Source organism: Leptonychotes weddellii, chromosome 5, assembly GCF_054177405.1.
Source record: "Leptonychotes weddellii isolate Sample4059 chromosome 5, ASM5417740v2, whole genome shotgun sequence".
NCBI classification, from domain to species: domain Eukaryota; kingdom Metazoa; phylum Chordata; class Mammalia; order Carnivora; family Phocidae; genus Leptonychotes; species Leptonychotes weddellii.
The window spans coordinates 88,461,230-88,474,971 of NC_138373.1; the positions used below are offsets into that span (position 1 = coordinate 88,461,230).

General features: G+C 39.1%; 1 protein-coding gene across 1 annotated transcript in view; it reads left to right on the forward strand.

Annotated features, from left to right (window-relative positions):
• Window positions 1–12: 12 nt before the first annotated feature.
• MRPS35 (mitochondrial ribosomal protein S35) overlaps window positions 13–13,742 on the forward strand; it is a 43,485-nt gene continuing 29,755 nt past the window's right edge. The window contains exons 1-4 of the mRNA XM_006740827.3: window positions 13–101; window positions 4,160–4,206; window positions 6,114–6,281; window positions 8,753–8,813. Of these exons, the coding sequence (XP_006740890.2) occupies window positions 6,138–6,281; window positions 8,753–8,813 (205 nt within the window). The 5' untranslated portion in view covers window positions 13–101; window positions 4,160–4,206; window positions 6,114–6,137. The remainder of the gene's footprint in view (window positions 102–4,159; window positions 4,207–6,113; window positions 6,282–8,752; window positions 8,814–13,742) is intronic.

The window sequence follows — 13,742 nt, forward strand, 5'->3', positions numbered from 1 at the left end:
CGCGCTCCCCGCGTGGCTGGCCCTGCAGCCGGGGGCCAGGACCCTGCGTGCCCTCTGTACGTCCGTGTCTCTGGCCACGCGCTCTGCGATACCAAGCCCGCGTGAGTGTCTGTCGCGTCGCCTCCGGGCTTTGGGGGAGGTGAGGGCGGAATACCGAATCCATGATGGCCGCCGCGGTGGCGGAGTCCGCACCGCCTGGGGGAAGCTGGGACGTCCTCTGCCAGCCTGTCGCTGGCCCTCCCAGTAGAAAAGCCGCAGGTGTGGGTCTCTTCTCTGCGCCCGTGTCACCGGGTTTCTAGTCGCCGATTTCTGCTTCTGGGTGCTCTGGGCGCGGTGAGCTTGCTCCCCCCACCCCCTTAGAGCGACCCGCGCTTTCTGGTGCTCCCTTGCGCGGCCACTGGCACAGGGTCACTCTAGTTACTGGTGCCCGGTCGTGTTTGTTGGGCAGTGTTAAACCATGGGTTTTCTCGAACGTTAAGAGAAGCATACAGCTGTCCTGGGACAAACTGCCGCTTTGAATTCCAGCCCTAACTATGCCAAATGGGATGACCTTCATTCAACAGGCATTATTGAAATGACCTTCATTCAAGATACTGTTTTTGCCTTGGAAGAGTCTATGGACAAGACAGATTTGTTAACGGAGTCACACTGTATGTAGTGTGAGGTGCTGTAAGGGAAGCGTGAATAGAGTAACACAGGGGCATTGACGAAGAGCCCACGGGAGTCAGGGAAAGCCGTGTCAAAGAGGGGGCGTGTCCAGTCATTCACCAGGTGCTATCCACGCTACCTTCTGTAACATCTCTAATCTTCGTATTAGCAACAGATCAGTCTCGGCCACCGTCTCTCACTTCTGCAGTAGTTTCTTTACTGGTCCCTATTTCTGCTCTTGCTCTCCTGCCTTGAATTCTCACAACCAGACTGAAGTATTCAAAAAGCGAATCTTACCTTGCCACTCCCTTGTTCAAAATCTTTGAATGATTTCTCATTGCTTTAAGATAGGATAAATTCCTAAATTCCTTAATTTGTCAGAGTGGCCCTTTATAGTCTTAATGCTTGTATCTTGTAAGTTTTTTATTCATTTTGTAAATACTTAACTCCTACTGTGTGCTGGGTAGTGTTCTAGATACTGGGATATGGCAAGGTCTCTCACCTCCTGAAGTTTACAGTCTTTTGGGAAGGTCAGACAAAACAATGTCAGTACAGTGTCAGGTGGTGATTAGTGCTTTGAAGAAAAATAAAGCAGGTATTGAGAATGATGGATTGGAGGGGTACTGGCTACAGAGTAGGAAAAGATTGGGTAGACAGGAAAGCCCTCCTTGGGGAAGTGACATTTGAGCAGAGCCCATGGTATATACCATGCCAAGATCGGCGGGGGGAAGGGCGTTGTTGGCATAGGGATCTGCAAGTGCAAAGGCCCAGAAGTGAGAACAAGCTTAGGGAGGTGATCAAGGAACAGAAACAAAGTCAACTTGGAGGTAAGTGAACATAGGTGAGTGGTAGTCTAAGGTGTTGGAAAGATAAGTAATGATCAGATCTCACAATGGCTTTTAGGCATTTGGCTTGGAGTTTATTATAAGTTTGGGATTATACTGGAAGGTTTTGAACATGGAAGTGATATAATGTGATTTATACTTCTTTAAAAATTATTTTTATTATTTAGGTTGGGCTGGAGCAGAGGGAAAGGAACAAGCCGACTGTGCTGAGTGTGGAGCCTGACACAGGGATTGATCCCATGACCCTGAGATCATGACCTAAGCCGAAATCAAGAGTCAGATGCTTAACCGACTGAGCCACGCAGGCGCCCCTGATTTATACTTTTAAAAGTTCACTGACCACTGGGGCACCTGGGTGGCTCATTCGGGTAAGCATCTGCCTTCTTAGGCTCGGGTCATTATCCTGGGGTCCTGGGATTGAGCCCCCATCGGGCTCCGCATTGGGCTCCCTGCTCTGTGGGGAGCCTGCTTCTCTCTCTGCCCGCTGCTCTCCCTGCTTGTGCTCTCTCTGTCTGTCAAATAAATAAATAAAATATTAAAAAAAAAAGTCACTGACTACTGTGTGGAGAACCAACTTTAGTGGGGTAAGAGTGGAATCCAGGAGATCAGTTTGGAAGCTTTTGCAGTAGTCCAAATGAAATGATGGTGAGTTGGATTGAGGTAATAGCAGAGAAGGTGGCATGGTTGGATATGGGATATATTTTAAAGGTATAGCTGGGAGGACTTACTGATGGATTTGATATGGGGCATGAGGAAAAGTCTCTGGAAGCAGGTTAGATTCTTATCCGGAGTAATCGGATAAATAGCAGTATCATTTACAGGGATCAGGAAGACTGGAAGAAGAATATCAAGAGCTCTGTCAATGATGTTTTATAGTTGAGGTGCTTATTAAATATTTGCAACCTCTTTTCTCAGTGTTCTTTCTGTTCTAATCTTAAATTTCAGCCATATTGAACTGTTCCCATTGATTTTTCCATCTCCTTTTCTCTGTAGAAACTTTCTCACTTGCCTGTTCCCAGGGCTACCTCTTGCTTATCGTTAAGGTTTAGGCTTAACATCCAGTTCTTCAGGGAGATTTTCTCCAACTAATGACTAAGTTTGGTCCCCCGCTATATGTTGCCATTAATATTACGACTATTTATTGAAATTATTTGTTAAATAGTTATCTTATTTGACAGACTACATTCTGTGAAAGCAAGGTCTGTGTTTCTCTTACTCATTGCTGCCTTCTCTGTTTCTGGTACACAATATCACTCAAATGATTTTTGAGTGAATAAATGAATTACTATCAAGGGATGAATAAGAATTTGTCAGATAAAGAAATGAGATGGGGAGGCAGAAGGGGACAGAAGCCAGACAGATAGAAGGGATGCACATTCCAGCAGAGAGAACAGTAAGTTTGGAGACAGTCCAAAGGCTCTGGTACTGGAAGTTTAACTGTGAAGGGAGATGAAGCTAGAGATAAAAGTGGTTCAGAGTGTGAAGAGTCCTATATGCAATGCTATTGTCACCCTGACTCTTTGATTCTTAGTTTTCTTGGCTCTAAATGACCTCTAAGAATAATAATAGTACTTACAGTTACTGTGAACAATAAGATTGAGATAATGAAAAGCACATAGCACAGTGTCTGGCTATTGTTACTGTAATGTAGCAAAACAGGCATAAGGTAATATTTTGAAAGGTATATACTGTATGTAAATAATTTACTCTCTTTTTTTTTTTAAGATTTTATTTATTTATTTGACAGAGAGAGAGACAGCGAGAGAGGGAACACAAGCAGGGGGAGTGGGAGAGGGAGAAGCAGCTTCCTGCCAAGCCGGGAGCCTAATGCAGGGCTTGATCCCAGGACCCTGGGATCATGACCTGAGCTGAAGGCAGACGCTTAACAACTGAGCCACCCAGGTGCCCCTAATTTACTCTCTTATGTGGTTGTATGATTTATTAGGAATGGCTATGATTTGTGTTGTTACTGGCATTATTGTAGCATTGGCAGTTCTAATATGCAATACAGAAGGAGAAACAAGGGTTTTGTTTTGGTGGAACCAAATAATTCCAAATACGAGAAGTCTATTTATAGTTAAAACATTTCAAATCAGTTATCTTTAAAGATGTAAAATACTTATTTCTAACTAGATATTTTAATTTGGGAAAGTGAGTTTGACTATGAACCTTAAAATTTATTGAAAATATTTCTTTAGATGATGAATTCACTATATCATCAATCACAATGCACTTTACATTTATTTTTTTTATTTTTAAGATTTTATTCATTTGCTAGAGAGAGAGAGCATGGGCGAGAGAGAGTGAGCGAGAGCACAAGCAGGGGGAGCTGCAGGCAGAGGGAGAAGTAGGCTCCCCTGCTGAGCATGGAGCCCGATGCGGGGCTAGATCCCAGGACCCCGAGATCATGACCTGAACCGAAGGCAGATGCTTAACCGACTGAGCCACCCAGGTGTCCCTGCACTTTACATTTAAATAACTCTGGACTTTTAACTATTTCTGACTTTTCATTAAGATGATTTAGTCCCAGAGCTTACAGAAAATGGATTATTGTTTCATTTTTGTATTACTGAATACCTGAAATAATCTGAGAGTTATGGGATCATGATCAGTGTTGAACAACTGTACATTATTCAGCTCTCTATAACTACTGTGTTGTCTTTTAGGTACAGCAGACAGAACATCCAGATATGAAAGACCACTGAGAAGAAAGGTAAACAATGTAGTCTATACTATCTTAATGATTTCTGAAGTTCTAAAGTGAGGCATATATTCATGATCAGGCAGAAGAGTGCTGCCCAAGAAAGCTTCACAAGGGGATGTGTACTTGGTGACTGCCAGAGCTTTGGCTCTAGTCTTTGACTAGTTTTTGTCAGTACCCCAAAAAATGGATCATCTTTAAGAGATGGACTCATTCACACACGCCTGGGAAATAAGTGTATATTAAACTAGAATATAGAATTTTTTTTTTTTTTAAGATTTTATTTATTTATTTGACAGAGACATAGCGAGAGAGGGAACACAAGCAGGGGAAATGGGAGAGGGAGAAGCAGGCTTCCCACTAAGCAGGGAGCCCGGTGTGGAGCTCAATCCCAGGACCCTGGGATCATCACCTGAGCCGAAGGCAGACGCTCAATGACTGAGCCACCCAGGTGCCCCTAGAATTATTTTTGATGATGCTTTTAATAATCATGAAGCCTGGGATGTGTGTATTAATCTCACTAGTTTGGTCTCACCCTGTAGGCAAGTCAGTGGAAGAATCCAAATCCTAAGGTCACTTGTTGAGGATGGAGTCAGAACAGAGACAAATTATTAGATGGAAGTTAAATGGTACCAAATTGTAATTATCTAGAGTAGTTGTTTTCATAGGAATATTACCTTCTTCCAGGGCGTACAGTACACTGGTTTTGATATTGCATTGTTGGTCATTGCCAGATTTTGCTTCTTTAAACCCTACTTTTGTATTCTGGCCATCCCCTTCTAATGAATACAGTTTTTTAAAAAAAAAAAAATGTGTATGTTAGTGTGATTGACTAAACTGTCACATAGCTGTTCTCTGGAACTAGGAGACATAATTTCTCATTATGTACGTATTCAGTTAGTTTAACTCATTTACTTACTTCCAAGTTCTTGTTATTTATTTCTTATTTCCTTTATTTCAAATTTTCAGTGTCCCCTCATGTACTGACTTCCATCAGAAAAGTTCTAAAAACTAAAGATGGTCACCAGCTTACAGTGGTTCAGCTTACAATTTTTCAACTTTATGGTGGTGAGAAAGCAGTACACATTCAGTAGAAACCGTGCTAGGAATTTTGAATTTCATCGTTTCCTGGGCTAGCATGATGCGGTGTGAAACTTGCACAGTGCCAGGCAGTGGCAGTTAGGCATGGCTGCCAGTCAGCCACGCAGTCATGAGGGTAAATACCCAAGACACTTAATAACAAACCTGGACCCATAGAACCGTTTTGTTTTTTTTTTTTTACTTTCAGTACAGTATTCAGTAAATTGTATGATATATTCAACACTTTACTATAAAATAGGCTTTGTTTTAGATGGTTTTACCCAAATGTAAGCTAATGTAAGTGTTCTGAGCACATTTAAGGCATGCTAGGCTAAGCTATGCTGTTCGGTAGGTTAGGTGTATTAAAAGCATTTTTGACTTACGGAGTTTTCAACTTACGATGGGTTTATTGGGACACTCAATCAATGTAAACACTCACTGTTCCAGTAAACCCATTGTGAGTTGAGGAAGATCTGTATTTCAGAATACGTTGTTACTTGGACATAAGCCCATCATGAGTTGAGGAAGATCTATATTTCAAAATACACTGTTACTCTTTCACAAAATATTAAAAATTTGCTAAAAGTCTAAATCCACAGAAATTTTTAGTGAAGGAAGTGTGCTGTTAAAGGGGATTCTTAACAGAGGGTTTGTAGAAACAGTGCAAAAATATTAGGTAGGTTTGGTGTTTTTTCATTTGAATAGCAACAGCTTTATAAGAGGTCAGATTTTATGTAGGTTGCAATTCTGCTTATGTTTCTTTTAATTGTAGCCCTTTTTGCTTTAAAATTAAAGATCGTGTTCATATTTAAAATACTAAACTATTTTATATTCCGTAGGCACTACCTCCTAGGACAGAGAAAATGACCGTTGACCAAGACTGGCCTAGTGTTTATCCTGTTGCAGCACCATTTAAACCCTCTGCTGTACCTCTTCCCATTCGAATGGGTTATCCAGTAAAAAGGGGGGTGCCCATGGCAAAGGAGGGAAATCTAGAACTTTTAAAGGTAAGATAAATTGCTGATTCATTGGCTAAGACTTACATCTAAATAAATGCTGATCCTCTTCCACTCCTACCCTGCCTTGTACTTCAGGGTTCATTATGTAGCAGCAGCTTATTGTATTTTAGTTAAAAATTTTTTTTTCAGGTAATAATGGATGATATATTCTGATTGTCCATGGTGAAGAAGACTCAAAGAGTCCTGGGCATTTGAGAATATAATCAGTTGGTCCTATGCCTTCCCTTTTGGTTTTTCCTTTTCTATTGTATTTTTTCTGTCTTGTATCTTTCAAGTGGAACTAGGAAAAGTGAAATAACCTAATTTGAGATTGAGAATTGGGGTCTGAAATGTACTTTTTTTTAAAAAGATCTTATTTATTTGAGAGAGAGTGAGGGAGAGGAAGCGCGCACGCAAGAGAGCACCAACGGCGGGGAGAGGCAGAGGGTACAGGGCTCGATCCCATGAACTGAGCTGAAGGCAGACGCTTAACCAACTGAGCCACCCAGCGGTCCCTGAATCTACTTTTAAAAGAAAGATTTTAAAACTTTCTATCCAGAAAAGTACAACATTATTTAATATTGTTATGGTCCTTAAACTTCTTTATTTCTTGAAGCAAAATATGTCATATTAAATGCTTCAGTTGGTAGCATCTATAATGATTTATGAACTATAAGCTTTTTTTTCCTTAAGATTTTATTTATTTATTTTTGCGAGAGAGATCGCGAGTGAGCGGGGGGCGGGGGGGGGCGGGGGCTCAGGGAGGGGAGGGGCAGAGGGAGAAGCAGGCTCCTTGCTGAGCAGGGAGCCCGATGCAGGGGTCGATCCCAAGACCCAGGGATCATGACCTGAGCTGAAGGCAGACACTTAACTGACTGAGCCATCCAGGCACTGTGAACTATAAGCATTTTTAAAGAAAATATGAATATGCTTAGCCTGAGAATGCGTATCTTAGATGGTTCATGTTACATATGTATATAAGTATAATTGTCATAAACTGTGTTTTCCACTTTTTTTTTTTATTGAAGTATAGTTGACACACAATTTTACATTAGTTTCAGGTGTACAACGTAGTGATTCCACAAGCCTGTGTGTTATGCTGTACTCACCACGAGTGTAGCTACCATCTGTCACCATACAGCACTATTACAGTATTATTGACTGTATTTTCTATGCTCTACCTTTTATCCCTATGACTTATTTATTCCATAACTGGAAGCCTGTATCTCCCACTCCCCTTTACCCATTTCTTCCATCCCTTCCTGCCCCTTCCCCTCTGGCAACCATCAGTTTGTTCTCTGTATTTACCGGTCTGTTTCTGCTTTTTGTTTATTTTGTTTTTTAGATTCCACATATAAGTGAAATCATATGGTGTTTGTCCTTTTCTGACTTATTTCACTTAGCATATATATGACAGTCTGGAAAAACAGAAAAAATTTTGCTAAAAGATGATGGTAAAAAATGAGATGGTAACGTGGAGAAGGAGTTGTCTGCTGCTAGAGACGGGTAAATGAAATTTGGAAATCTGAATGTTTCAAGAGATATAAGGAAACAAACATTGAGGAAACTAATCTTTTCTTTAAATGAAAGAAGAGAACTTAGTTTAGGGGCGCCTGGGTAGCACAGTTGGTTGAGTGTCTGACTCCTCGTTTCGACTCAGGTCATGATTTCAGGGTCATGAGATCAAGCCCTACATTGGGCTTGCACTCAGCGTGGAGTCTGCTTGAGATTCCCTCTCTCTCTGCCCCTCCCAGTCGTTTGCGCTTATGTGCGCGCTCTCTCTCTCTCAAATAAATCTTTAAAAAACAGTTTCTGGAAAAGTATGAATCCATTTATGTAAAATTGCATATGTATATCTATTTTTTAAAGAGATGTCTAGAAGGATGTTAACCAAAGTGTTAAGACTGTAGGACCTTGAATAGTTTTTATTTCTTTTTGTATTCCAGGAAAATTAGAATGATTAAACAATAATCTCTCCTTAAGTGCTTTCAGTTTTATAAGGAAAATATGTATACCTGTAGATTTGTGGCAGGAAGAGTACTATAAAAACAGCATTTATTTTTCCCCACTATGGTCATCATAAGATACATCATGAATCTATAATTCAAGGAATTCATTACACATGTGACATAAATTAATATTGTAAAAACTAAATTTTATTGGGCGCCTGAGTGGCTCAGTCGTTAAGCGTCTGCCTTCGGCTCAGGTCATGATCCCAGGGTCCTGGGATCGAGTCCCACATCGGGCTCCTTGCTCGGCAGGAAGCCTGCTTCTCCCTCTCCCACTCCCCCTGCTTGTGTTCCTGCTCTCACTATCTCTCTCTCTGTCAAATAAATAAATAAAAGCTTTAAAAAAAAAAAGAAAAAAAACTAAATTTTATTATAAGGTTTATTGTGCTTAGGATTTAGTTTTATGAAAAAATTCTTTTTTATGTTTTTGAGACAGTAGGCTAATTTATCCTTTAAATTTCTCTATTTTAGATACCCAATTTTCTGCATTTAACTCCTGTAGCGATTAAAAAGCACTGTGAAGCTCTTAAAGGTAAGTGGTTGTTTTAGTATATGAACTTAATATTGACTAAGAGAACTAAAGGGAGAAACAGATGGTAATACAACAGTAGGGGACTTCAATACACTATTTTCAACAATAGATAGATCATCCAGACAGAAAATCAGTAAGGAAACACTGGATGTAAACTATATGTTAGACTGGATGGGTTTAACAGATGTTTACAGAACATTCCATCCAAAAGAAGCAGAGTACAGATTCTTCTCAAGCACACCTGAAGCATTCTCCAGAACAGATCATATGTCAGGCCAAAAGACAAATCTTAACAAATTGTAAAATACTGAAGTCATACCAGGCACCTTTTCTGTTCACAATGGTATAAAACTAGAAATGTATTATAAGAAGAAAACTGGAAAATTCACAAATATATGGAGATTGAACATGTCCCTAAACAACCATTGGTTCAAGGAAAAATATCAAAAGGAAAGTTAAAAAAAAAAATCTTGAGACAAATATAAATGGAAGCAACATACCAAAACTTATGAGATGCAACAAAAACAGTTCTAAGAGGGAAGTTGATAGCGTACATTAAGAAAAAAGAGATCTCAAATAAACAACTCCGTATACACCTCAAGGAACTAGAAAAAGAACTAAGCCCAAAGTTAGTAGAAGGAAGGAAATAACAAAGATTAGAATGGAAATACAGACTAAAAAGGCAAGAAAAAAGATGAACGAAACTAAAAGCTGGTTTTTTGAAGAGATAACAATATACACAAACCTTTAATTAGACACATCAGGAAAAAAGAGAGGACTCAAATAAAATTGTAAATAAAAGAGTAGACGTTACAGTTGATTCCTCAGAAATACAAAGGATCATAAGGGACTACTGTGAACAATTACATGCCAACTAATTTGACGACCTAGAAGAAATGGATAAATTTTTAGAAACAGACAACCGACCAAGACTGAATCATGAAGAAATAGAAAATCTGGGGCGCCTGGGTGGCTCAGTTGGTTAAGCGTCTGCCTTCCACTCAGGTCATGATCCTGGAGTCCCAGGATCGAGTCCTGCGTCAGGCTCCTTGCTCAGCATGGAGTCTGCTTCTCCCTCTGTCCCTCACCCTGCTCTCGTGCTCTCTCACTCACTCACTCTCTCAAATAAACAAATAAAATCTTTAAAAAAAAGAAATAGAAAATCTGAACAGACCCATTACTAGTAAGAAGATTGAATCAGTAATCAAGAACCTCCCAACAGGGGGGCCTGGGTGGCTCAGATGGTTAAGCGTCTGCCTTCAGCTCAGGTCGTGATCCCAGGGTCCTGGGATCAAGCCTTGCATCGGGCTCCCTGCTTGGCGGGGAGCCTGCTTCTCCCTCTCCCTCTACTGTTCCCCCTGCTGTGCTCTCTCACTCTCTCTGTCAAATAAATAAAATCTTTAGAAAAAATAAAGAACCTCCCCAAAACAACAAAAAAATCCAAGATCAGATGGCTTAACCTGCAAATTCTAATCATTTAAAGAGATAGTACCAGTATTTCTCAAATTCTTCCAAAAAAGGGGTGCCAGCGTGGCTCAGTCGGTTAAGCATCTGCCTTTCACTCGTCGGGATCCCAGGGTCCTGGGATCGAGCCCTTCATTGGGCTCCCTGCTCAGTGTGGAGTCTGCTTATTCCTCTCCCTCTGTTTCCCCCCCCCACACACACTCATGCTCTCTCCCTCTCTCTCTCAAATCAATAAATAAAATCTTGTTTAAAGAAAAATTCTTCCAAAAAAGAAGAGGAGGGAACACTTCCAAACTCATTTTAGGAAGCCAGCATTACCCTGATGACCAAAACCAGACAAGGATACTATAAGAAGTATTACAGGCCAAATTCCTTCATTAACACTGATACAAAAATCCTCAACAAAATATTACTAAACCAAATTCAACAGTACATTAAAAAGATCATGTCAGATCAAGTGGGATTTATTTCAGGGATGCAAGGATGGTCCAACATAAAAATCAGTCAATGTGATATATCACATTAACAAAACAAAATTAGAAGAAAGCATAGGCAGTAAGCTCCTTGACATGGGTCTTGGCAGTGATTTTTGGATTTGATACCAATAGCAAAGGCAACAAAAGCAAAAATAAACAGGTGGGACTACATCAAACTATAAAGCTACTGCACAGCAAAGAAAACCATTGACAAAAGGAAAGGGCAACCTACAGAATGGGAGAAAATATTTGCAAACCTCGGGTCAGAGGTTAATATCCAAAATATAAAAAGAATTCATGCAACTCAATAGCAAAAAATCCCAGACAATCCAATTAAAAAATAAGCAGAGGATTGGAAGAATTAATATTGTTAAAATGTTCATACTATCCAAATCAAACTACAGATTGAATATAATCCGGATCAAAATAGCAACAGCATTTTTCACAGAACTAGAAGGAAGAATCCTAAAATTTGTATGGAACCACAAAAGTTCCTGAATAGCCAAACCAATCTTGAGAAACACCAAAGCTGAAGGTATCACAGTCTCAGATTTCAAGATATACGACAAGCTATAGTAATCAAAACAATATGATATCGGCACAAAAATAGACACCTAAGTTAATGGAACAAGATAGAGAGCCCAGAAATAAGCCCACACTTAAATAGTCAATTCATGTGTGACAAAGGAGGCAAGAATATGCAATGAGGAAAGGACAGTCTCTTTGATAAATGGTGCTGGGAAAATGGGACAGCTATATGCAAAAGAATGAAACTGGACCACTTTCTTATGCCACACAAAAATAAACTCAGAATGCATTAAAGTATACATAAAACATAAATGTGGACCTGAAATCATAAAACTGCTTAAAACATAGGCAGTTATTTCTTCGACATTGGTCATAGGAATATTTTTCTTGATATGTCTCCTTGGGAAGGGAAACAAAAGCAAAAATAAACTTGAGACCACCAAAATAAAAATTTTTTGCACAATGAAGGAAACCATCAACAAAATGAAAAGGCAACCTACTGAATGGGAGAAGGTATTTGCAAATGATATATCTAATAAGGGGTATATAAAATATATAAAGAACTTATACAACTCAACACCAAAATAACTCAAATAATTTGATTTAAAAATGGGCAGAGGACCTGAATAGACATCTTTCCAAGGAAGACATACAGATCGTCAATGGACACATGAAAAGATGGATCAACATCACTAATCATGGGAAGATTAGTGCAAATCAAAACCACAGGAGCTATTACCTCTCACCTGCTAGAAATGGCTATCATCAAGAAGGCAAGAGATACCAAGTGTTGGTGAAGATGTGGAGAAAAGGGAAACCCTTTTGTACTGTTGGCTAGAGATGTAAATTGGTATAGCCACTACGGGATATATATATATTCAAAAGAGGGGCGCCTCGGTGGCCCAATTGGTTAAGCGACTGCCTTCGGCTCAGGTCATGATCCTGGAGTCCCCTGCTCAGCAGGGAGTTTACTTCTCCCTCTGACCCTCCCCCCTCTCATGTGCTCTCTCTCTCTCTCTCTCTCATTCTCGCTCTCTCAAATGAATAAATAAATAAATTCTTTAAGAAAAAAAAAATGAAAACAATGTATTAAAGAGATATCTGTACTCCTATGTTCACTGCAGCATTATTTACTACAGCCAAGAAATGGAAACAACCTAAGTTGGTGATTGGATAAAGAAGTGGTGTGTGTGTTTAATATTATTTAGTTATGAGAAGGAAGGACATCCTGCCATTTGTGACAACATAGATGGGCCTTCAGGGCGTTATGCTAAATGAAATAAGACAAAGACAATTAGGTTATGATTTCACTTACATGTGAAATCTAAAAAAGCTGAACTCAGAATAGTAGGGACTGAGAGGTGAGGGGGAAGGGAGATGTTGGTCAAAGAATGCAAACTTCCAGTTTTATGATAAGTTCTGGGGATCTAGCCTACAGAATAGTGATTATAGTTATTAATACTGTGTTATATAACTGAAAGTTGCCAAGAGAATAGATCTTTAATATTCTTACCACAGAAAGAAAGGGTAATTAGATGACACTGGTGTTAGCTAGTGTTATGATTGTAATCATTTGGCAATATACATAAGTGCATCTAATCAACATATTGTATACTTTAAACTTACACAATGTTTTATGTCAAGTATATCTCAATAAAGATGGAGGAACAAAACCTCATTTTTAATATATTAAATCGCCTTATGTTCTGAGTCATTGCTAGTTTCTCCTTTTTTTAGAAAAATTTTCAAGTTTTCAGTGAATTGTTATGTTTTTTTTTTTTTTTTTGCAGACTACTCTACAAGTGGCTATGAATAAAAATAGAACCAGAAATCATAGTCCTTGTTCAGGTAGGTTAGGGACTTCATTGTTACATTATAGATAGCACATACATAAAAAGACTGAAGAAAATATTGTAGAGTATTGCCAGTAGATACAAATCAATATAATCCAAACGAGATAATGTAGAAAGATGCTGAGTAGAATAGTCAGTGGAGTCAGTAATGGGATACTTTGCAGAGAGTTTTCTTGAAATTGTTTAAAATAAGAACTTCATAGTGATACATAGATGTGGTAACATCAAGTAGCAGAAAGCTGATGATGAAAAGCAATAATCTTATATTTCTCCTTTCCCACCTGGCCCCTCATTTTAGAAGTGTTCTCTTTTAATCATTGTTTAGGTCTGATAATTACTTGCTGAGAGTGTATTTGGTTATTTTTCCATATAGTCTCTTTCTATATAATATTTATATCCTTTCTCTATATTTTATATATGTTTAGTTATATTAGTATATATATTTTTTCGTATACATGTATAAGATGGAAGTAATCACCAGACCACGATTATATCTCCAGTTCTAAATTTATTGAGTCTGAACAATATTTATTGATTCCTAGATATAAACAGATTTTACTCACTTATTCCCTTCTTTTTAAGATTTATTTATTTGAGAGAGAGAGAGA